This window comes from Artibeus jamaicensis, unplaced genomic scaffold (genome assembly GCF_021234435.1).
Source record: "Artibeus jamaicensis isolate MK-2021 breed Jamaican fruit bat unplaced genomic scaffold, CSHL_Jam_final contig_484, whole genome shotgun sequence".
Taxonomy (NCBI): domain Eukaryota; kingdom Metazoa; phylum Chordata; class Mammalia; order Chiroptera; family Phyllostomidae; genus Artibeus; species Artibeus jamaicensis.
Genome location: NW_026521859.1, coordinates 11767316 through 11792211, shown reverse-complemented (window position 1 = coordinate 11792211; position 24896 = coordinate 11767316). Strand labels below are relative to the sequence as shown.

Genomic DNA, 24896 nt, shown 5'->3' with positions numbered 1-24896 from the left:
CTGGGTGGTGTGGCTCAGTAAATTGAGTGCAGGCCTTTGAACCAAAAAGTCTTAGGTTCAATTCCCTGTCAGGGCACATGCCTGAGTTCTGGGCCAGGATTCCAGTAGGGGGTGCATGAGAGGCAACCACACACTGATGTTTCTCTCCCTCTCTTTTTCTCTTCCTCCCCTTCTGTTTAAAAATAAATATCTTTTTTTTAAAGCAGCAAGAGAAAAGCAAAGGGTTACCTACAAATATCAGCTGATTCTCAAAAGGAACTTTGCCAGCTAGAAGGGGCTAAAAAGAAGTATTCAAAGTGATAAAGAGAAAGGACCTACCACCTAGATTACTTTATCCAGCAAAGCTATCATTTAGAATGCAAGGGCAGATAAAGTGCTTCCCAAAGTAAAGCTATAAAAGTGTATCATCACGAAGCCTTTATTACATGAAATAATGTAAATAAGCCCCTTTAAGAAAAAGAAGAGCAGCCCTGGCTGGGGTGACTCAGTGGACTGAGTGCCAGCCTGCAAACAGAAGGGTCGCCAGTTCGATTCCCAGTCAGGACACATGCCTGGATGGCAGGCCAGGTCCCTAGGTGGGGGGTGTGCAAGGGGAATCCACACATTGATGTTTCTCTCCCTCTTTCTCCCTCCCTTCCCTTCTCTCTAAAAAATAAATAAAATCTTTTTAAAAAAATCAAAACTATGAACATCAAAAGGACAACAAATTCACAACTATCAACAACTGAATCTTAAAAAAAAAGAACAACTAAGCAAACAACCAGAACAGGAACAGAATTATAGGTATGGTTATCAGCTGGGAAGGGGAAAGGAGGGTAAGGAGAGAAAGATGCAGAGATTAAAAGGCGTGATTTGTAGGTACAAAATAGACAGGAGGATGTTAACAATAATAAAGGAAATGGAGACACTAAAGAACTCACACGCATGACCCATGGACATGAACTAAGGAGGGGGAACGCTGGAGGGAAGGGAGATACTGGGTGGAGGGAGACAAAGGGGGGGAAGTCGGGACAATTATAACATAATCAATAAAAGATACTTAAAAAAGAAAGTGTGTGGTCATTACACTTATTGGTGTAATAGTTCCTCATTGTAATGACTGTTGTCATTAGGCTTGCATAATAAAAACTTACTAAAGTTACTTTAATTGATGCTTAAAGTCAGGGGTATCACTTTAACATTCTGTTCTGGCTTTGTTGTTGTTGAAAAATCCAGTGCAGTTTAGGTTTAGGGAAAACCTAAGGTCGAACTTTCTGAAATGGCAGGACTTGAGAGGACAGGCTGAATGGGCTGAGGACAGAACTGACGTGATTTGGAAATCTGTTGCTACAAATTGAACAGCTCAGGGACCAGATGCGCACTGCAGACAAGTTTTGCTTAGTTTGTACAATGTTTTAAAACCCCCTGAAGTCATCTGCCAAGTCATCTGGTCCCCAACTCCCTACTGACTTATCTCCAGCAGACTTACTCATTGACTCTACCGGGCTAGCCCTGATAAGCACTATGTGCCTGGAGAATAATTATATCAATAAATGAAACATGGAACTTGGGAGGGAAAGAGGTGAAAATGGAGGTTTTAAGGATACGTGGAATGTGAAAAGGCCGGTGATCTCACTGAGGGTGGGGGTCAAGCATACAAACGTAGGACTGTGCACATAAGGTTAAGGTTCTGAAGAGATCAAATGCAAGAAGCTTAAAAGACAAAACTTGGGGCATCACTCATATTTAATGGCTTTAAGTCGCCAGAATCCCAATGCAGGAATAGAAGCTATAATAAGAGAAACAGTGTAGAGCAAGGCTATGGAGGTCAGGGAAAGATACAACTTCAATTACATCTAGAGTGAAAAGATAAAGATGGAGGAGGTGAGGAAGCTATTAGACTTGGTACTTAGGCTGCTGATACCATCAAAGAGCCAGTTCAACAGAGAAGAGGTAAAATTACAGAGACAAAGAGGGAGTAGATGTAGATGTAGGTGGACAAGCTACTTTTAAGATGGCTAACAGCAAAGGGAAGGAACTGGGACGTTCACTCAGTAACATGGAGGATCTCCAGATCTAGTGTTTTGAAAAAGAAAACGGCCGTATGGAAAAGGAGCACAATCTATAGGAGATAGGAGGGTTTGGGCCTGTGGAAGTAGTAACTCTGGGCAGGAGATAATGCCTTTAGTGAGAATACCAGTGAAGATGGACATTTTTTCACGTACTGAGGAATGTTAAGGGGGTGCTGGTTGGATGGTCTGTAACATGTTAGATGAGGTCAGCAGTTACAGGCATGGAATTTTGAGCTGTAGAAAAACAGAAAAGGTCTGGGATAGTTGGCATAAGTCATGTGGTGTGGGCCATTCAGGAAAGCAGGACAGGCTTGCCAAGCAGCAAGCTGAGATTTGTAAGCATTAACCAGGGTTCAAACTCCCATGATACTGTGACTTGATTATCCATTACAAACTACAGGTTTGCAAAAAGGTTCATGAGGTTCCTTCTTGGATATAGTTACCTTTCTTGTAAAAAGGATTATTTTACATATATGAAGCAAGCCCATCAGAGCCCCGAGTATACTGGGTGTGAAACCATCAGCCTTCAGGGGCAAAGTCTCAGGATACTTGTCATAGTTTCTAATGTGAAAACATGGTTGGGAATTTCATTAGAAAATGTTTCTCTTATTACCAGGATTATTTCTTCTAAGCAAGTGATATTTCCCCCTCTTCTTTGTGCACGTTGCAGGTTGTGAAATTGATTAGGATCCTTTTTCAAGTCAGATAATAGTTGAGGGGAAAAAAATCTGGATTAAGCTCTGCCTAAAGAATAGAGCTCAGCAGGCTACACTTTTATTGGACTCATTTCTGCCTCCGGTTTTCGACTTTATCCTGTTCCTCCTTCTCATGTGTTTTTATTGTCTTGTTACATTTCACACATCCTACAGACCACTTTAAATCCCTTTTTGGAACAAGATAGAACACATAAATATTAAACATATAAAAACTTAAGGTACTTCAAGTACACTAATACCTGTGGCAATGATCAAATAAAAAGCATCTTGTTACAGGCCACCACACCCAAAAAGGCTTTTTAAAAATCTTTCAACTCTCCATTTACTGCCACTTGCAACAATATGATGGACCTTGAGAATATTATGCTACGCGAAATGTCAGTCAGAAAAAGCTAAGAATCATATATTTCGCTCATATGTGGGATATAAAACTGAAACTCATGGACACAGACAACAGCATAGTAGTCAGCAGAGGGAAGAGAGTGGGCGGGTAGCAGTAGAGGGAGCCTAGTATGTGGTGATGGAAGCTGATTTGGCTTCGGGTGGTGGGCACACAGTGCAATTTACAGACCTTATGTCAGAATGTACATATGAAATTTACAGGATCCTATTAACCAATGTCAACCTAACAAGTTTAATAAAATGTATTTTTACAACAGGGAAAAAAAGAATAATGAGTGGTAGTATATAGAGCAGAAAGCTAACTCTAAACAGAGAATTATAGCAAAATTAGTGAAGAAAATTAAGACTGAACTAGATCGTCTCCATGCCCTGTTCTCTTCAGCCTGCCATTAAATGTCACATTACATATGATACTTAACACCACAGGGCTGTATCTAACACCATTTAAATAAAAAAAGACTGAGATGTTTGCCTCGTTGTTGTTTTTTTTTTGTATGTGGGGATGTGGCATAATTATTCCTGAATTTTTTAAAAAAGCAATTTGCCCTTTTAAATTATTTTGGATGCTTTCTTTTCAATTCAATTACCACTATTCAAAATAGCTATCTTATAGTGGGTTAAAAAAGTGGGCTGTGGAGCCAGCCAGCTGTTTCAAATTGCAGTTCACCAGCTTGTATGACCTTAAGCAACATACTTAATACTTCCTCACTTGGAAAATACTGCTAACAGAACCTGCCTAAGATTTTGAGAACTTAATAAGTGCATGTAAGGTACTTAGAACAGTGTCTATGACATTTTAAATGCGTAATAAGTTGGTAGCTATAGTTATTTTGGTTTTACAATTAGGAAGGCTCATGAGCCTCTGGGGGTCCAAGCTAAAATTTTGGACCCAACTCAATGACTAGCTGGATTCCAGACGCCCAAGCTAATGTGTAGCTTAAGACCAAAGAGGAACCTTTCCAAAGAGCACCCTGCTGAGACATACCTATCAAAGTCAACCCTTCAATTCAAAAAATTCTCACTAATGGTACTTTGCACAAGTTTGACACCATAAACCCACATTAACTGGCTCCTACTAGAGCCCTACTGAATTCATTTATTAAGCAAGTATTTTATTGAAGGCCTGCTTTATCATGCAATAAGTTTTAAATAGCACAAATAAAAAAAACACAGAACCACGCTCTTTTCCTCCCATAGCTTCAAACTATCGTAGCCAAATAGCAGCTCCTAGACATGACCAAAGTAGCAAAAATAAAACGTTATACCTGTCGCGAATTTAATGGACATCACAAACAGGAGCCTATACAATTTCAAGTCTTAAATACTCAAGACATACACTGTGTTACAACAATAAGTAAACTTTGGGGTGCCATTTGTTGAGGTCAGTCCCACATAGAAAGAACGAATTTGGTAGGAGTGAAGAGTAGCAACTGCTTAGTCCCACTGGATCATTCGCTCTTCTTCTGGAAGAATACTCCAGTTTGGCGAGGGCACATCTCGGGCCAGCCAGTTGAAATCATCAACGTCGTTCCAGTTATTTTTGCTTCTATCTAAACCAGAGCCCTCGAAGTCCTTGTCGATCCCCGGGTAGTTCCAGGTATAAGGAGCGAACTGGATCCCATTGCAGTCCTCCACGATGGCCCTGCTGGTCACCTGCAGGAAGATGCGGGTGTCTCTCGTAGTGTGTACTCGGAGCTGCTGGCAGGCCACGGCCAGGACGCACTCACTGCACTCATCCAGAAACACAGAGGTGGTCACCGGGCCGCAGAGCACCGTGCAGCTCCGGGCCTTGGTCAGCCTCAGGGTGTTGGGATTGCCATACAGTCTGATCGTACAGTTGCTCAGTTCGGTCAAAAGGACGTCTCGCTGGTGCAACTCCTCCGCTTTCTTCTCCAAGACTTGGGACTTTAGGTTGGAGAAGCCGCAAAGCCAACTGGAGCCAAAGTCTCCCTCCTCCTTCAAAGGCAGCGGAGAGGCCAGGATGCCTTCCGCTGCCGGGGTGCCAGGAACCCCATCTACTTTGGTGGCTGAAGCAGCATCTTTCCTCCGGGTTTTAAAAGCGAAACGCTTCTTGGGCTGCAGTTGCTGGCGCCTGTCGTTCAGGGCCGCCTGCAGCCTCGCTAGCGCTTCTTGTCCCTGCCGCACATCATAGGCGGCCAGGAATAAAACCGAATCGTTGAGAAGTTTCTGCAGCCCCTGAAGCCGAGCGGCCGCCTCCTCCAGCCGTTCGACGGACTCCCCGCGCTCCAGAAGCTCTTCCACGGCCGCTCGCTCCCGAGCAAAGGAGGCAGCGAAAAAGTCGCTGTTTTCCTCCTCCACCTCCTGGTTCAGTCGCTTTTGCTTCCGTCTTTCCACCTCCAGTTGCCTCTCTTGTTCTCGTCTCTGAAGTCGCTCAGGCACCAGGCTGCGGTCCCGATGGGACACCATATCCCCGTTCCCCACGACAGGAGCCGAGGAACTGGCCGTCTCCATCTTGACTGCAAGCTTCCTTTCTCCTGCATTCCTTCCTCCGGGCGCGCCCTCCGTGAGGCCTCCCACCAACGCGCCCTTTGATTGGCTAGCCACAAGGACGTCAGAAGACCGGCCTTATTTTCTTCGTCCATTGGTTCATCCCCATCTGAGTGAGGTATGGGGTGGGGCAGACTGACAAAGAGGGTGGAGAGACAAAGGTCCTTGTGGATGGGTGGGGTGGGAGGCAGGCGGGGGGGAAGTTTTTTTCCTCTTAAAGGGGCAGGACTTATATCCGGGATTGTGGGGTGAGTTGCAGCAGCGGCAGCTGCACATGTGGGTTTGTTTATAAGAACAAGGTTAGAAACTCGCAGGCTTCCCCCTCCCCCCCAGCTCCTCCCTACTATCCCCTTACAAGCCAGAGATCTGCTACTGGTGGGGGGAATGTGTGCGTGTGGTGGTTGGGGGGACAGGTAGTGGTGAGAAAGATGGAGGGGGGAGGGAATACTGCACCGCCCGGCCCGCGCCGGAGGAAGCGGCAGCTGGAACAGCTGGCTAGGGAGCCGCTTGCATGCCTCTGTTTTTTTCTTTTATTTTCCACCACCCCGTGTCCCCAGCCTATTCCTGTCCCCCAAACGCTTATTCTACCCGCCCTCCCACCCCCACCCCCGCCAGAGCCCCTGCAGTTTGGCGTGGCCCGAGGTTCCAGGATCTCCGCAGGCAGTTACTAGCACGGGAGAAGGCGAGGGGCACCCGAATGGGAGAGACTGGGTTCCTCATTGCAACCGAATTCAGAGGGCCCTGGGGGAGCCTAAAAACGGATTACTATTTTTTTTGGCCAATTGCGGCATTGGCGGGGTGGGGGCGGGGGGGTGAGATTCCACACCCCCTTCCTCTTCCTCCCACGTCCTCTCCCCACTTTCGCTGTCACTCCCTCCGCATCTGGGCGCTGCTGGTTGCACCGGGGTGAGACCCTAGCCCCAGGCTCTGCGACTCCTTCGGGCTGTCAGTCTTTAGGAAAGGGACGGGGGAAATGTTGCATTATTGCTAGAGGTGGTGGGAGGGATTTGTCACCGGAAGTGAATGAGCCCAGTCTACTGTCGCGACCAGCCTGAGGTGTGAGTGGGCGGCAAAGACCGCGCAGGCAGTAGCAAAACCCAGGGCGGCCGGCTGCGGAGAACCTTAGACGCGGCCGGGCGGGCGTGCGGCGACCACACGTGCTCGGTGGAGCCCGGCCAAGAGCAGGGGCCTCTTTGACCCGGCCCACCTTTCCAATCTAGGGTTTCACCTTTATTCTCCCCTTGCCCCCACGTCTTTTGGCCTTCGTCGTTTTTAATTGGGGTATTAAACTGCCCAAGAAACTGTCACTTGACATTTCACCAATATGCCTGCGTTTTCGTGCAGAGAAAGATGGGAGGGAAGGGAAAGAATTAAGACTCATCTCCAAGTCTTCACGCCCTACTTTCCTCCTTTCTTTCCCATTTAAAACAACACATAAATATCTGTATTTCCCCACTGAAAGCACAGGACACCCGTTTGCAGTTCTGCGCAGGGGTGGTAGGTGTCTTTGACTACTTGTGCACGTGCACCGATGGGAATGGGGTGCTGGAAAATCCCTGGGCTTACGCTGGTGTATAGTATTCATTTTGTTTGCTTTGTTTCATGGACAAGATAGATGAGACTTTTTGGGCTTTGTGAGGTATGGTTCTGAGGCTGGTGAATGAAATATACTTGGCTGTCTTGTCTGAGTCATCACAGAGAAATGCAGTAACTGCTTTCTTCTATGAAGAGTTGATTTAACCAAGGAAGTTTTGGAGATTTATTTTGCTAGGGCGGGGGGAAAAACTGACCTGCCTTTCCTAAGTTTTCCAGCAAAATCTGTCTCACAAAAACTAAGAAAGTTTGTAGCCAACCAAGGTTTATTGGACTTGTGAGTTACAGCTGGGGTCAGGCAACATTTCTGGATTAGCCATAATGAATCTGTCAGTGGTCGTTAGTTTGCCTGTATCAGAAGGCAATTAAATGTCATTAAACTCTTTCAGGACTTTCATTTCTGCCTCGCAACAGATTTTGGCATGAAATGCCAAAGTTCAGTAGACTTCAGAAGTTTCTCAATACTTTTAATGGCTAGTTCAAACTTTAATGAGAAAGAAGAAGTAAAGGACAAACATGAACAGGTCACTGGTTGACCCAGTGTGTTGGAGGCAGTTTCAAAGACTGATGTGAAGCCTGAGTGGGGCTGGGCGGGGGTCAGTGGTGTGGTCATCAAGAAGTGTTGTTGCAACAGTTTTTGACGGCCCCCAGCACTAGTGCTAGGTTAAGATATGGATTTAAAGCTATACTTCCGAGTTTGAAAGCAGTAGGAAGGCTGCAAAACCTCTGGCATTGCCAGACTGTACTTGTATCTTCTTTCTGACATTTGAGAGCAGTCTATTCAGTGTGTACCCTGGAAATAGATCTCAGCTCCTCAGAGGTAAGAGGTAAAGAGGTGACATGCAACAACAGAAATATGACAAAAGGCTGCAGCCCTGAGTTCTGCATCCTACTTTCAAAGAGACCTTGAAAGGCTTGTGAATCAAAGTACTGGTCTCTTTTAAATATCTTAAGAAGTGAAAGAATTTTAAGGTATTATAGACTTTAAAAAATACTTAAAAAACAGATACTCTGGGATTCTGTTAGATTTGCTTTTTAACTTTTTGAAAATTTCAAACGTAGTAGAACGGAGAGCAGCATGTCAGATGTACCCATCACCCAGTCTCGACCATCTTCTGACCAGCTGACAATCTTCTTTCTTCTAAAACCCTAGCCTCTTCCCCATCCCAGTTCACTCTGATTATTTTATAGCAAATCCAAGGCATTATATTATTAAATATTTTAAAATATATAAATATTTTAATATATATCTCAAAAAGATTAGGACTGCCTTTTTAAGACATAACTAAAATACTATCAACTATTGCCACACTCCAAAATATCATCAGAGTTCTAGTCTATATTCCCATTTCTTTGATTATTCTATGATTTCCTTTAAGTTATTTGATAAAGATCCAAGCAAATTCCATATGATTGTCTAGTTAATATGACCCGTAAATCACCTTTAAATCCTCTTTCTAATTGTCTTGTTGGGAAAAAACCCGGCAGAGTATTGGACAATCTGAATTGTGCTGGTTGCATCTTCATCCTGAGCTTGTTAGATTTTAAATGCTTGTCCTATGTACTGAATCTTTTAATGTCATAAAGTGAGTGTTTATATATTGATATGCCACAGGAAATCAATAACCAAGTAGTTGAAAGCACTTAAGCACAATGAAACAGTCTTTGGGTGTGGCTATATAGCAAAAAAGAAGGCCTTTTGCTGTTCTATGGACTGTCAGGGACCAGTGCTGTGGAAGATGCCAGCTATACTCAGGCTCAATAAAACAGATCCAGGCCTTGCACTCTAGTCACTTGATGCCAGAAGGAGGTGTCACCTAATGAATGGATATAAAGCATTCATTAAGGAGCTCCAGCCCTGGCTGATGTGGTTCAGTGAATTGAGTGTTGGCCAGTGAACCAAAAGGTCGCTGGTTGGATTCCCAGTCAGAGCACATGCCTGGGTTGCAGACCAGGTCCCTGGTTGGGGGCTAGGGGCATGCAAGAGGCAACCAGTCCATGTATGTCTCACACATTGATGTTTCTCTCCCTCTCTTTCTCGCTCCCTGCCCCTCTCTCTAAAGATAAATAAAACCTTTAAAAAAAGAAGAAGAAGAAGAGCTGTATATGTCAAGTATTAAATGGTAGGCAAATATTCCTACCTTGGCCACTGACTTTTCTGACACAAAGATTGAAAGATGACAGCTGGGGGCTTATATGATGTTCTTGAAAAGGCCTCAAATTGGTCTGGGAAGCAGGACAGGAGCAGCCCCTTCCTTCCACCTTTGCCCTGGCTCTCCTCCTCCCTAACACCCTTCACTTCCCAGAACATTTTTCCTAAAGCCTAGCACAGAGACTGGAATTGTGTTACTTATCTAACATCAGATTACTAAGCACTGACTGCATCCAGAGAGTCCCTCAGGCTGCCAAGGAGAATAGACAGACTTAATCTCTAGCTTTGAGGAGGCCTTATCTGGTCAAATAATCGCACAAACTTGTGAAATTTTAAGTGACAACTGACAACTGTTACAAAGGAAAGAACAGAGTTTACCGCTAGTGAGTGGTTTGACCTTGTTAGGGAGGTGAGCGAAAATTCCCCCAAAGGGCTGCTGAAAGGCTGAGAAGGAATTCAGAAGGAGAAGGGAGTGAACACTGAAAAGTGCCTTTTAGATGTATGGCTCCTGGGGTCCCTGGGACTTCATGGAGAGCTGTGTCAGGGGTGCAGTGGGCAGGAGGCGGACTGCAGGGGTGAGATGAGGGGTGGGAGTGGGGTAATGGAGCTGACATAACTTTTTTTCAATAACATTTAAAAAATATTTTTTACTGAATTTTTTTGAGACATGGGGGGAAGGCAGAGAGGGAGAGAAACGTCATCGGTTGCCTCCAGCATGCACCTGAACCAGGGACTCTGCATCCTAAGTGTGTGCCCTGACCTCTCGGTTTACAGGGCAGCGCTTCAACCAACTGAGCTGCACCGTGGGCCAGGGCAAACATAGCTCTTTGGAGAAGTCTGACTGGGAAGGGGGAGGGAGGGAACTGAGGGGGGCGAGGGAGGGAGAGGCTGGCAGCAGTGAGGTGTTTTTGATTTCTGCAGAGAGGGAAGACTTAAAGTCCAGAATATAAAGGTCCTGAAAAAGTTGGGGGGTGGGGACCCAAAACAGGGATTAGCTTTGGGTAGTAGGAGGACAGCTTCTCTATTGCAGTGTTGTTTTAACTTTTTATTATGAAAGTTTTCCAACATAAACTTTTTTTTAACCTCAGATTCATCATAATGGATACAGAAGCTTTAAGAAACAGCAAATTACTGTGTGCAGTAGATACCATTTTCTGTTCTATTCATTGCATTAAAAAAATGCTGATCAAGAGCCCCTAAATTAAGCTGCAGTTTAAAAATGCTGTATCAGCAGGAGACGGTGCAGCCTTAGGTAAATTTGTGTTTGGTAGTTGGCAGATGAATCTGATGATTTCTGTGTTCTTAATAAGGTAGGCAGTGAGGTCCTTTACTAGGTGTGAGAGGAAAGGACTGGGAGTTTCTGAAAAGTGTGGGGAAGGTTTCAAAGCCCTGTGGGCAGAGGAGAGTATGTTGCCCAGAGAAATGGGTCTCAGTGGTATGGATGTGAAGAAATACCTGGAGAATGAATGAAGGAGTGAATGAGAACTTTCCAGGGGACTGTCTGGGCTGGGGACCAGTTCAAGGGAAGGAGACGGAATTTGGGACAGGCAGAGGAGAGAAGCCGGTATTGAGAGCCTGACCCTCAGAAGCAGGAAAGTCTGGAGTCTTGACTCCTGTAGCCCCTCAGCACTGCCTTCCCTGCTCTTCACAGAGAAAAAAGGCCACCAGGTGTGAGCCTCACCGTGCGGCCCCTCTCACTAATACCCGCCCTTATCTGTGAGGTTCTGCCTCTGCGTCTCTCTCTTCTCACCCAGAGCCTGAGTTCCATGTCCTCCCTCCCTCACATTTCCTAGGACCTCCAGCCACCAGTCCAGTCAGCCCTCTTTCTTTGGGATCTTTAATCTCTGGCATTTTTGGCATTTTTGGCATTTTCTTTGGCCTCTGCTCTCAGCAAGCAAGTTCCCTCAACTTAAAATAATTTTACTCTTGTCCTAGCACCCACCCAAGCAAGTGCTCTAGGATTCTTCCTTCTCTTAACAACTGACTTTTAATTTTTCTCTATTTTTTTTTATTTTGGAGGTAAGATAATTCGGTTTATTTTCCCCTTGGCTTTATGGAGATATAATTGACATATGACACTGTGTGAGTTTAAGATGTACAGCATTATGATTTTCTATATGTACATGTCGAGAAATGATTACCACGAGAATAAGTTAACACACTCACCACCTCACATAGTTACCATTTCCGTTTCTGTGGTAAGGCCTTTAAGATAAATTCTCTTAGCAATTCCCAAGTGTGCGGTCATGCTGTAAATTTCAACCCCACACTTGTTTATCTTAGGGGTAGGATGGAAGTTTGTGCCCTTTGGCTACCTTCACCATTTCCCACATGCTCACCCCTCAGCAACCACTAACTTAGACTCTGTGAGTTCCATGTTAATGACAGACTTTTAAAAACAGTAATCTACATTTGCTGTGTCCAGTTTCGTAATTATTAGTCCCTCCTTAGCCCCTTATTATCCGACTTCTACTCTGCCATTTTCCTTGAAACTGAGATTGCCTATCATCACCGTTCCCTCCTAACGTTCAAATCCATCGCCCTCTGGGCCTGGCTGCTGTGGCTCAGTGGATTGATTGCCAGCCTGCAAACCAAAGGGTCATGGGTTCGATTCCCATTCAGGGCACATGCCTTGGTTGTGGTTGGCACACAAGAGGCAACCACACATTGATGTTTCTCTCCCTCTGGTTCTCCTTCCCTTCCCCTCTAAAAATAAATACCTAAAGTCGTTTTGAAAAATCCATTGCCCTTTGTAGCTGTAAGCTCTCAATTCTCCCTTCTCTAAGCACAGCTTCCTGGTTGTCTTAGTTCTCTGTCCATCCTTGATCGTTGCTTCTTGTCTCCTTTACCACCTTCTCTCTGTCTGCCCCTTAAATGTCTGGGAGGCCCATTTCTATCGTGGTTCCTCTTTCCTTGTTGCCCTCACCTCCTTTACAAGCTCACTTCTCCCAGGGCACTGAGACCTGCCATGTGCTGGTTGACCCTGAATTTCTGTCTCCTCCCTTCGCCTCTCTCCTGAGGCCAGACCTGAACTTCCAATACCTGTCTAGATATTCCCACATAACTATGTACTATCCGTGTAATTCTCTACTATCCAAAATACCTAACATTTAAGATGACTTCAAATGAGTCCTTACTGCTCCAGAGTCATGCATGTCCTTTTCCTTCTGTACATGAGTTTCAGTTATTTATTGCTGTGTAACAAACCAACTCACATTTACCAGCTCAAAACAGCAATAATTTATTATTTCTCATAATTCTGTGGTCTCAGCTAAGGCTGTAAGCCTCCAAGACAGCCACACTCGCGTGTCTGGGGCCTTGGTGCTGGCTGTCACTGGTGCGCCTCACGTCCTCGCAGTGTGGCTCCCTCTCACACTTGGCCTCTCAGCATTCGGTGGTCTCGTGAGTCAAGTTCAAGCTTCTTCTCAAGATGGCTGGCTTCTGGGGCAGGAGCGGGGTGTAAAAGCAGGTGCCCCCAGACCTCTTAAGGCTGCAGCTGGAATTGGCACAGTGTCCCTGGTAGTCAAAGCACATCACAAAGTCAGCACAGATTCAAGAGGGGGAGAAACAGACTCCACCTCTTAAAGGGATGGAAGGAATTGCTGGCAGCCATCTTTTCAGTTAATCCACCAGGCTGTGTATCCATAGTTTTGCTGACTCTTTTATGGCATTTGCAATGTGCCAGGCAACAGCTGAACATTTACACGTATTACCTCATTCAATCCTCACAACATCCCTGCGATGTGGGTACTACTGTCCCTACTAACAGATGAACTGAGGGGTGAAGGTGACTTCCTTGGGACTGAGAACTAGCAAGTGGTGGAGCTAAGATTTGAGTGGAGGCAGTCTGGTTGCTGAGCTCAAGCTTTTAACTGCACCGTCCAATCGTGATACCACACCTGATTGTGCCCCTGATGCCACGCCCACAGAGGCGCAAGTGTCCCTCACTGGCCCACACGGTCGGCAAGCACTGTTATCTCTGTCTGTCTCTCAGGTCTGGCCCTCTCTTCATGCCTGGGCCCCCTCCCCATCCTCTTTACACCCCCCTCTGGTCCTCTACCTTTGTGTTTCTCTGTCCCCCAGTCCCACATGCTTCAGCAACTTACTGTCCCACAGTTCAAGCTGATCGTGTCACTGTACTTAAAACCTCTGCTGGCTCCCTATGGCCTAACATCACTCAGACTCCTTGGTGTGGATGCATGCCAGGCCCTTCACAACCTGTGTGCCCTGTGTGCCTCTCCAGCCTCATCTCCCACTGTTGCTTTTGCTCCAGCTGCGCCGCGCCCTGCCGTTACACTGACACACCGTGCGCATTCACTTCTGTGTGTTCAGTCAGCACCCACCATGTGCTAGGCTCTTTGCCAGATGGTGGAGGGATATTGATGACCACACTGACAGGGCTCCCTTGGAACTTACAGGCCCAGTGAGGGATACAATTACAGGCTGGTGTGACGTATGGTATGTTGGAAGGGATCTTAGGTGCTGAGATCACCAAAGGTCACCCACCCCAACCAGGGGCATCAGGGCTGGTAGTCATAGTGTCTTAAGAAATCTAAGCTGGATCCTGAGAATGACTGAGACCTAACCCAATGAAGGGAGAAAGCAGAGTCTCTTATTCATTCATTTCTTTCTGCAAATATTCATGGAGCACCAACTACCCGTATGTTCCAGGCACTGTTAAAGGTGCTGGAAATCCAGCAGTGAGCAGAGACGAAAAGCCTCTGATTCATGGCCAGGAAGCCGCAGAGACAGAGCACATGCAGCAAACCTGGATGTGAGAAAGAAGCGTCAGAGCAATGTCCTCAGATCCGGCTGCACGTCAGTATCCTGTGGGGGCTTGGCAGCACCCTGATGGTCAGGCCTTCCTCCGCTACTTCCATCAGAATCCCTGGGAGTGGACCTTGGTGTTGGATTTGTTAGAGCTCCCGGGGTGGTTCTAATGGACAACCAGGGTGGTAAGCCACCCACTGTGTTAGAGGAACTGAAGTACATACACTGAGGCTGGAAGTGGAGGAGGTCAGAGATGTGGGCAGAGGCTAGGGCACCAAAGGTTTCATAAATCCCTGTAGGAAGTTTTGGTTTAATCTTGAAGGCACTGGGAGCTACGAAGGATTTGATCGGGATAATGACAGGATCCGATTATTCCCCCTCTTTTTTGCCTTTAACAAAAGATCAGTCTGGATGAGCCTTGTGGAAAGGATTCAAGTGGAGTAAAAGGAGTCAGTTTGGAGGCTGTCCCGGGAGCCAGGAAGTGTTGCTGGGCTGCAGAGATGGGGTGAGGACGGAGAAGAGAGGGGAATGTCTGAGATGTAGGAGGAGACCAGACAGGACTGGGTGGTTAATCAGAAGTAAGGGATGCGGGAGGGCAAAAGTTATGGGAGGTTCTGGCTGGAGGAGCTGATCTTGATGCCCAAGACAGTGAGCCAGGAGGGGCAGGGTTGGAGAGAGGCTGTCCGAAGGGGACCATTTGGGACCTACTGCCTGCTCCTTGTCTCCTGCCTGTGATCCTGGGCTTTATCCTTTCTACATCACTTGCCTCCGACAAGACCTGTTTTACACATCTCTTCCAGGAAGTTTATCTGGATTCTTCCTTCTGTTGGCTCGTGGTGTTTATCAGCCCAGGATGACAGTATACATTTACAGAATCCGTTCTGCAGTTTGGGCTCCTCCAGGTTTTTTTTTCCCCATACTGTATGCTTTGCACAGTGCCTGGTACACAGGAGGTGCATAATAAATGCTTGTGAAATAGATGTGTTAGTGGATGAAGACTTGGGCCAGAAGCAAGACCTCTCCCAGGACCGTGATTAGAAATGAGTCAGGAGGCTTGCAGTTGTTTCTGGCATCAGGGACAGAGGGAGTCCAGGGACAGAGGGAGGGCACTGCCGAGCTGGACAGGAAAGAGGCCGAGTTAGAGGCACCTAAGCCGCTGACTCTACGATAAGAGACACAGTTGCTGTCTAAATTGTCTTTTAAATATAGTTTCAAACTCCTTTCATGTCAAGGCACAGGAATCTCTTAAAACGGTTCTGCACCTGTTTTTCTCATGTCTCTTCCTGCTAGTGAGCTGTGGCGGTAGTAATAAGCGGACAGGTCTGAGTTTAAACTCTGATCACTAGCTGTGTAACATTGGGCATAACACTTAACCCTCTGAGCTCAGTTTCCAACAACGGTAAAGTGGGCATGAAAAGATATACATTGCTCCCGGGACTGTTGTGATGTTAAATAAAGAAATGGGTGGCAAAGCACCAAGTACTGGGCCGGACCTACAGTAGACCCTCAGCGGTCGCAGGTTGCTTTCTGCCTTCCAGTCACTGGATCTTCATCCCCTTGCACCACCCAGCCCTCGAAGGGAGGGGTGAGCCAGAATTTGCCATGACCTCCTCGGAAAGGGTCTGGTAATGATCCTTCTGTGAACAGGTCTCTGGCCTTCCTACAGTTCTCAGGGAAAGCTGGGCAGAACGGGCATGTAAATAGTGCTGAAAAAAAAAAAAAAACCCACGAGGAGTCCTAGAAAGACAGAGCTGGCCAAGCCCATGAGGAATCCTTTAATACCAGGACAAAAACTGGCTGATACTAAAAGGAAACAATAAGGATTTGTAGTGATTCTTTTTTAATACCACTTGATTCATTCAGTTTAAAGAACAGTATTGTGAGGTTATATCCCTTTTCTCTCGCTTTAAAGTTTTTCTTGTATGAAAGCTGTTCTCTGTGAAATCTTCAGTTTTAGGAACCACTGATCTAATCTTGCCTCACTTTACAGATAAGGGAGTGTAAAAACAATCCTATGTTATATAATATGAAAGCTATGTGCGGTCTTTTCTCAAACGCAAACTCTCACGTGGCTGTGGGCTCCGTGAGGACTCTGGCTGTGTCTACTATTTTTATGCCCCATAATCCCAGCATATGGAATCCAGCCCAGCGTAGAAGGCTCACAGTAATCATCTGTGGAAGGAATAAATGAAATACTCAGCCCAGGCACTCTAGAATCCGAGTTTAGGATGATACATTTAGTCAGTAAACTCCTTGAGGGGACCCTCTGTTCTGTGTGGCCTGTAGTCAGGTGTTCAGGGAGTGATTGAGCCCTTGGGTCCCTTGGAGATCAGACAGGCCTGGGGAAGGGTAATCTGAGAACTGATGATATTTCATTTCCGGGAGCCCCCAGGCACCTCCCTCAGGTTATTTCTTTTAATTTTCCCAGTAACCGTGCCAGGATGGAGAGCATTTGAACCAACAGTAATTTAATCTTCTTTAAAAGACACAGCCAGCCCTGGCTGGTGTAGCTCAGTGGATTGAGCATGGGCCTTCGAACCAAAAGATCACAGTTCTATTCCCAGTCAGGGCACATGCTTGGATTGCAGGCCACTTCCCAGCAGGGGATGCATGAGAGGCAACCATACATTGATATTTCTCTCCCTCTCCTTCCCTTCCCCTCTAAAGATAAATAAATAAAATCTCTTTAAAAATAAAAGACACAGACAGATTTAAATTCCCAAACAGATGTTTTGAGTACAGATCCTTTTTGTCTTAGTTTCTTTCTTCCCCAGTGTAAGGGAAGTGATGATGCACAGGTTTTGAGATAATTTAAAGGCTTTTGTAGAAATGCTCCTTCATTAAGATTTGTGCTTTTAAAGCATCCTGGCAGTTGAAAGTTAAATAAGCAGAAACGAATTATTCCTCTTCAACCCTTCTGCCTAGTTTCAGAGTTTCTTCTTTCGGATTTCATTATTTGCTATGAGATGCCACTTTTCTGTGAAATACTATAAAGCACAGGTTTTGACCCAATAAGGTCATGAAATCCATTTAGTAGATGACAATTTGCATTTAAAAAATGATAAAAGATACCATGACTGGTGTGGCTCATTGGGCTGGGCATCTTGTACCTCAAACTGAAAGGTCACTGGTTTGGTTCCCAGTCAGGGCACAGGCCTGGGTTGCGGGCCAAGCCCCATTTGGTGGTGTGCAAGAGGCACCCACACACTGATGTTTCTCTTCCTTTCTTCCTCCCTCCCTTCCCTTCTCTCAAATAAATACAGTCTTTTAAAAAAATGATAAAAGAAAAAACATAAAAAATGATTTAAAAAAATAGAATATAAGGTGTCAGAGTACATACATTGTGTGGTATAAATAAATTTATATGTATTTTAAATATACACGTACATGACTTGTGAGATAAAATGTATTTCCTCTTATAGGTGATGATCAAATAAGTTTGGGAAAACAGCTTTATGAGTGAGGCCTTGCACAGTGTGGTTCTCAGAAGTGTTCACTGTCATGGATAAAAAGACAGCCCTTGCTGTCTTTTGTGTCATTCTGACATGATAGCAATAAGGAAATATGGATGCTGAGCCAATTCTTGCAAAATGTCAAGTGGGAACCTGTTTGAACTGCAGATACTTTCTGCTTCTTTTGTAAGAATGATGAAAGTTTGCTTATAAAAAGTGAAAGATGCTGACTTGGAGGAGGGACCTGTGGCCATGGGGATGAGTTGCAGGGGCTGCAGTGCAAGGATCGGTGGCTCTAAGAGCTGGGAGTTCCGCCCTCCTTGGTGAATCAGTGGCCCATGACATGCAGTCATTTGAAACTTGCTGAGGCACAAATCTGAGTACATTCTGGGAGGCGAGGCCAGCGGTCCAGAGGGAGAGTCATTTAGCTCCAGTGAGCCACACCCCTTGCCCTCCATCTGCGTTCGAACATTGTGTGCAATTTTTCTATTCTTCTCCCTAAGAGCAAACTTCCTGATAGTAATACAGAGCTTGTTTCTCTCTGAAGAATTAATGACCATGAAGTGAAGCTTGAGTGGAAAGTGTGATGTGAGAATATGCTGAGGAGGACAGGCTCCTGACAAGGGTGTGAGTCCCCAAGAAGCCAAAGTGGCTGCAGGTTCTGCGGTCCTCAGTGTGGCGAGTCCCAGAGCCCCATGCCCGCAGCTGCAGAGGCAGGTGGTCAGGGGCCTGTGTAATAGGCTTTGCTGCCTTTTCACAGCCTGGGGGTGAGCACTGATCTGAGTCAGTGTTCATTTATCATGCAGGGTGGGGCAAAAGCAGGCTTACAGTTCTTTGTATGGAAAATAATGAATTATTAATAAATAATGATAATACAGGAATTAACTGCGCTGTGAGTACTCACAACTGTAAACCTACTTTCGCCCCACCCTCTGTAGCCTCTGGAAGATGAAAACTTAGTGTGTAGAAATCTTCTTGTTTGTTTAAAAAGAGGAGACAACCTGCGTGTGTGGTTTTTTGTTCGTTTTTGTTGCTTATCCCAATACTTCTTGACCGATGCTTCGGGAATTGCTGAGTAAACTCTGATATTATCTGCGAGGTTATGGTCTTTAGGACGCTGTGCTGTGTCTTGAGTTTGCCCTGAGCTGAGGCCTTCCCATAAGCCTAGGGGCAGGGGACAGAAGATTTGGGGACGGAGCAGAGATTGTCAGTGGACGAATTAGGACCAGATTCACCTTCACAGTAGATGCTGACTCTTTAGAAAGAAATGTGGTAAAGTCACTGTGGGTTGACTCACATGCAGTGCTTCTAAAACGCTTAAACTGATAACTGGGGAGGAGATGGGGTCACCCCACCCCTGTTCTCCAGTAGTTGTTGACCTAAAGTTAGCATCCTGGGAAGTGCCTGTGAGTCATAATTGCAACTGCAGGAAGCCAGGGAAAGAGAATATGAGGGGAGAGGCATGTTAGTTTACCAGAGTGTGAGAAATAGTGCTGCACTTTTCATTTAAAAGACAGTCCGGCTGGGATTCATTCATTCATCGCCGTACTGTGTGTGTCACCAGGGGTACAGCTCTGCTTTCTGAGCTCTGCACATGTGGAGGCCAGGCAGGCACCTCACCTGGACCATTCCATGCATGGAAGACTTGTCTGTGCCACCCCAATGGACTGTGATTGGTTCAGTGGCTATTTGTTGAGTGCCTTCTACCTCCAGCACCAGCCAGGTGCCTTGATACAGTAAACCTCAAGAAATGCTGGCTTAATGTATTGATGTAAGATGCCGTAACCGGCCCTGGGGTGAGGGGAGGTATAGAAATGAACAAGGTGGAGTCCTGTTCCCTTGAGGCTGACAATCCCAGGATAGACACAGAGGCAACTAACACGGAATCAAGCCAATTGCGGTGTGTGTAGCTATGAAGGAGAGAGGAGGTTCTATGGAAGCACAAAGGACAGAGAAGAGGAGCGAGGGCAGTGAGCGGGCAGGTGAGGTCCCAGAGGAAAGGAGTGCCAGGCGATGGGACAGAGAGCAGAGATGAGAAGGCACCAGCTGTATTTGAGGAGCTTGGAGTAACGCCTGGTGGCAGGAGTGGAGGGTAGTCTGAAGGAGCAGAGGGGTGGGTGGAAGATGGGGCTGCAGCCTACAGTGGCTCTGGAAGACCCTTGGACTCATCCGAGGGTTTTGAGCAGGGAGGGAGGCATTGGACTGGTGTTCCAGGAAGAGGAGCTAAAGAGCAGGGTCAGAGCCAGGGAAGCGCTCTCAGGGGCTGTTGCAACGGTGCTTTGGATGAATGACAGGGCTTGATGGAGGCCGGTGGACATGAAATGAAGGTTACTCAAGAATGAGTTGTGCTCAAAAGCCAGTCTGTGAATTTATAATGGCCACCAGTCTACCCGGTCCCCAGGATGTTTAGGTCAGCTGGCTAGAACACAGCTTTTCAAACCAAAGTACATTAATAACCAAAGGTGTACTGGGTGCAAATGGAATGACAGCCGAAGGAGCTGGATGGTCTGAAGACCTTTTACTCAATCATTAGCAGTTTTTGCATAGCAGTAATAGTAAAGCTTAGTCTCTGGCGAGTTGTTATTCCTCTCCCCAGAGATACTTGGCCTGACACAGCAGGAGGAACTGCTCCCCCGGCCAGCACTGGAAGGAGCTGGCTGGCGTGCATTCGAGAATCTTTTGGTTGCAAGAAACGGAACTCGCTCAGAGATGAGCAAGTAAAATGGGGAATAAATTGTAGGAAGGGGAATCTTCCAACCCAAACACTAGAAAGGCTGCTAGGACTCACGGGGCTTATAGTATCATCAGGGCCTGCCAGAGGGACACCGGTGCCCCCGCGGATGAATACCGTTTGGGCAGGGAGGGTCGCGTGGCTATGCCGGTAACACCCAGGCCTGAGGGTCATTCCCAGTCTGGGGTATGGAGTGCTCACCTGGATGCCTCCCAACTGAGCATGCTCAGTCAAGGGTCCAACTGCAGGCACCGGCTGGGGGTGCACCTCCCGCACCCAACGGAGGGAGAGGGAAGACGGGAGCCATTATGCAAAAGTACCAGGTGCCTAGTTGTCCTCAAGTGTCAGAGCTGGGGTGACCAGGGGCCAGCCTTCTGGGGCAAGCCCTGATCCTGGGGCAAGCCACCACCCGTAATCCCTACTGGTTTAACTGTCATAGCGCTGGTAGAGGCTGCAAGCGAGGTCCCACCCTCGGGAGGCAAGGGGCCCGTTTTCTGGCCAGTGCCTGCCTCTAGCTCATAAAGTACCTCCAAAGGTGACTTCCTGGGTGCCTTTTGCCTCACTGGGGCACAGTGTGCCTCGCTGTAAAATGATGGTGAAATTAAGGACTCGCAAGCCTCTTCTGTATGAATGTTTGCAGAGGAAGATAGTCCCATCCTTCTCACCCGTGGGTCCATGTGCTTGGGCCTGTGCAGACAGGACACCCTAGAATGTCCAGAATTCAGAGTCAGGAGCCCCCGAACTCCTAAACCTCCCTGCCAGCAGTCTCCAGTAGGAGGCCTCGGGCCTTTTCCAGAGCTTGTGAAAATGTGTAGAAACCAAAAAATTCACAAAAGGAAACTTGTAGAATAAAAATGAATTAATTTTTAATTGAATGTTTCTATACGTAATATGTTAACTTTAGGAAATGTTAGATTCAGTCTTTGTAAGAAATGTCATTAATTTTCTCACTTCGTGTGGGACGACTACAGGGGAGTCAGCCAGTGGTGAAGCAGATGAGTTTCAGAGGGCCAGAGAATTTAAAAAGCAAAGTTACTTTTTCAGGGGAAAAAGTGTAGTCTTGATCTGAGACACCCGTGCATTTTACTGTTTAATTTGCCTCCTAAGAGGCCTAAGCATGCACATTCCTCCAGCATCGTGAACCACTCAGGACATTGTCCCTGTCATTCCCTGAGCAAGAGTCAGGTCCCTCGTAGGGGCTGGTTTACGGAACCCTGAAACTTTTATGGACTCCAAAAGTCCCTAGACCCAGGGTTCCATCCCCACACCTCTCCTCTTGCATCCCGCTCCCCTTCCTCCGGGATAAATGTAATTCCATCGTCCAGCCCCCTCGCCCGCCCCCATAACCCCCATGTATGGCGTGGCAGCTGTCTCAAAAGAAATGACCAGGTTCTTTGTTTTCCCCTCTTCCCTTCCTCTGCACCTAGTGAGAGTCTCTTCTTCTCCCTAATACACTGGCCTTTCTGTTCCTGTCCACTTTCAGGGCCCCATCATAAGGGCCCCAGCATGATGGCTTAGACCCCAAGTCTTTCCAGCCTTCTAGCCTGCTCCCCACAGCTGACCCACTTTCTCAAGTGCTAATACCAAAGGAGAGAATCTGATTGGTCTAGATTGGCTTTCCTTAACCTAGTCAGGCTGAAGATGTGATGCAACAGACTCTGAAAAAACAAAACGGTAGTGAACAATGGATAACAATTTATTGTTATTGTTCGACTCTTCGAGACTTCAGGAGTAAACTAGTGGGTTGGTTGTCTATTGGTGCATAACTCCGCTCTAGCCGAGTCCCCCTAGAACTTAGCAGCCTGCCACAGCGAGCATTCATTATATCAGTTCGGTGGGTCCCGAGCCCAGGGACAGCCGAGCTGGGTGTTTCTGGCTGAGGGTCTGTCTTCAGGTTGTAGTCAAGCTGTCCCCTGGGTTTGCGGTCATCCGACGGGTGGTCTGAGGGGTGACCTGGGTCCAGGACGGGCAGAAAGCCTTGGTTCCTCACTGACTATGGGCCGGTGACCTGTTCTTCAACACGTGGTCTCTCCATGGACAGTGCGTCCTTGTGGCGTGGCAGCTACCACCCCTGCCCCCAGAGCGAGTGTTGGAGAGGAAGCACCTAGGAGAGAAGCTGGAGTTTTTTATACACTAACCTCAGAAGTGACCTCACTTCTGCCCGATTTCACTGGTCACACAGACCAGCCTTGGCGCGGTGTGGGAGGGAGTTTACAACAGTGACAATACCAAGAGGTGAGGCTCGTTGGGAGTCATCTTGAAGGTTAGTCACTACACTCAGTCGGAGAGTGGTGCCGACTGTGTGTCTTGTGCTGAGAACTGAGAGCCGCGTGACATGGGTCTTTCACGGGGCCACGACACGTGTCCTCTTGGAATTCAAATCTGCTCATAGTGGTCTCTTATTTAACTGTCCTCAATGTCCCTTTGCCAAGATTTAAAAAAAGATTTTACTCACCCTCACAGTAAGAAATACATTTCATATCACAAACCAGTACATACATACATAGGCACATTTATAACAGAAACAGATTTCACAAATTTATAGTCACTACTTGCCAGGTAGCCGGGAAGTTTCTATTCTAAGCTACTTCACTTTTTTGTGAAAGCTGGTCACAGTCTCAGGAACTTCACAACCTATTGCACTGTGACCTGCAGGGTGGAAAGCAGCCTAGAGTGGTCCACACTCCCGCCATGAGCTACAGCCCACCTACCTCATGTATATTCAGTGACCCCCAGAGCCCTCCCCACTAAGGCTCCTCTACCTGGAGCTTCTCCCCCTCTTTCCCCACATTTGGAGAACTCTTACTCATCCTTTAAAACCCAGCTGTTGAGTGTTTCCTCTTTCCCCGCTCCTTGGCCAGAAAGGCCTGCTTCCTCCTGTGCGCCCCTCCCCCCCCCCCCCCCCCCCCGGCACTGCAGTGACCCTCCATGGCTGGCAGGCTTCCACTCCATTTCCAGCCCGCTCCTAGGGCCAGCACCCCCCGCCACCACCAAGCCTACAGTATCTTTTCATCGAACCACTCCAAGTACGTTTCCGAGGACATTGAGCAAATTAGCATCGCACAAATGACGGTGCTGCGAATGAGCGGTGTGCAGAGTCGGGGGGTGTTGCAGGCAGGTTTCCTGTCAAGGGAGCCACGTGCCGCCGAAAAAGCCTCCCTCCCCCTGCGGGCCGCTGTCTCGCCCGCGCATCCATCACAGGTACAAATCGCACCGGAACTTGCCGCCTGGGTTCCTTACCGCCGTTCATTTCAGCTGCTCTGGTTTCTTTTTTGGTTTTTCTACTTTTTTCATTTGTGTGTGTTGATGGGGACAGCCCAGTGAGAAATGGAGCTTTAGGCGGTGCAGACAGGAAGGCCTCTCCATCTGCACCAGCCCTGCTGGAGGGGCTCCTTTCCGAAGTGGCACGGAAGGAGGGTTTTGAGGGGTTCGAGGATTTGCTTCTAAGGATCTTAAGTTAGAGATTTGCTGGTCCACATTTGCACTCTTTTGGCAAGCCAGCAATCCGACAAAATATTTTCTGGTTGGTTTTGCCTGTACGTGGTTTTTATTTTTGAGGGGGAAAAGAATCTTTGGTTAAATTGTACTGAAATACAATGGCTGTTTTTAAAATTTGCTGTTAACGTAAGGGTTGAAGCTAGCGTGGTTCCCAGGCCCAGCAGGCTCTTGGGAGTCGCTGATAGATTATGCTGTGAACTGTAATGGGAAAAGAAAAAAAAAATAGACACGAGCAAAAGCTCTTAAATTATTCCTTCACCAGTATTTTCATTTCTGCATTGGTCATGGCTGTTGTGAGTGCCCTAGGATAGGCCGACAGGTGTGGTGTGTGTGAGTTGGGGGGGAGGCGGAGACAGACTGTAAACAGGTAATTCCCGCGACTGTGATAAATAGTATAATAGAGGTATGTATCACGTGCATAGAAAGGGAGTCGTTTATTCACTTCAAGCAGGATTTTTCAAATGAGGGTCGCCTCCATTAGTGGATCATAAGATGCATTTACAAAGTAACTAAGAGCATTTTTAAAGTGAGATACAATAGAATGAAATGTATCAAGTTTCATCCTCCGTAGTACATTCAGTTTTTTTAATTTTACTTACTTATTTTTAGAGAGAGAAGAAGGGAGGAAGTAAGAGAGGGTGAGAAACATCCATGTGAGAGAGAAACTTCACACCCATCTATCAAAAGGCATCCCAGGCAGGTACCCTGGCTGGGAATCAAACCAGTGACCTTTTGCCTTTCGGGACATCGCCCAACCCAGTAAGCCACACCAGTCACGGCCTCCATGGGAAGGAGTTTAGTTAGTGTTTTCCTAGTATTTAGTATTTTCCTAGTGTTTAGTTAGTATTTATTGCATTGCAATGTGAAATACATTTCTTGGTAGTGAGTCTTAGGCAAAGATGTTGGAAAACCACTGCTGCAGGGGATGAAAGAAAGATTCCCAGAGGAGGCGGCATTTGAGCTGGGCCTTGAAGAATGGTGGACTTGCCCCAGAGGAAGAAGGGCACTCAGGCAGAGGGCAAA

General features: G+C 46.8%; 2 protein-coding genes across 4 annotated transcripts in view; one reads left to right on the top strand and one right to left on the bottom strand.

Moving 5' to 3' along the window:
* Nucleotides 1-3377: 3377 nt before the first annotated feature.
* TBCC (tubulin folding cofactor C) lies at nucleotides 3378-5690 on the bottom strand. The gene has a single exon (XM_037154693.2). It carries the CDS (start codon nucleotides 5639-5641, stop codon nucleotides 4604-4606), a length of 1038 nt encoding a protein of 345 aa, XP_037010588.2. The 5' UTR covers nucleotides 5642-5690; the 3' UTR covers nucleotides 3378-4603.
* A 215-nt stretch (nucleotides 5691-5905) lies between these two features.
* Nucleotides 5906-24896, top strand: part of BICRAL (BICRA like chromatin remodeling complex associated protein) — a 104317-nt gene continuing 85326 nt past the window's right edge. The window contains exon 1 of one of the 3 annotated variants that reach the window (XM_037154658.2): nucleotides 5906-5925. The gene's annotated coding sequence lies outside the window, so the exon portion shown is untranslated. Of the gene's footprint in view, nucleotides 5926-6565; nucleotides 6584-23484; nucleotides 23577-24896 lie in introns of those variants that run through there. The other 2 variants (XM_037154664.2, XM_037154654.2) reach the window with 2 other exon arrangements.

Coding starts and splice junctions, on each gene's coding strand:
- TBCC (XM_037154693.2), bottom strand. CDS start 5,641: ATGGAGACGGCCAGTTCCTCGGCTCCTGTCGTGGGGAACGGGGATATG.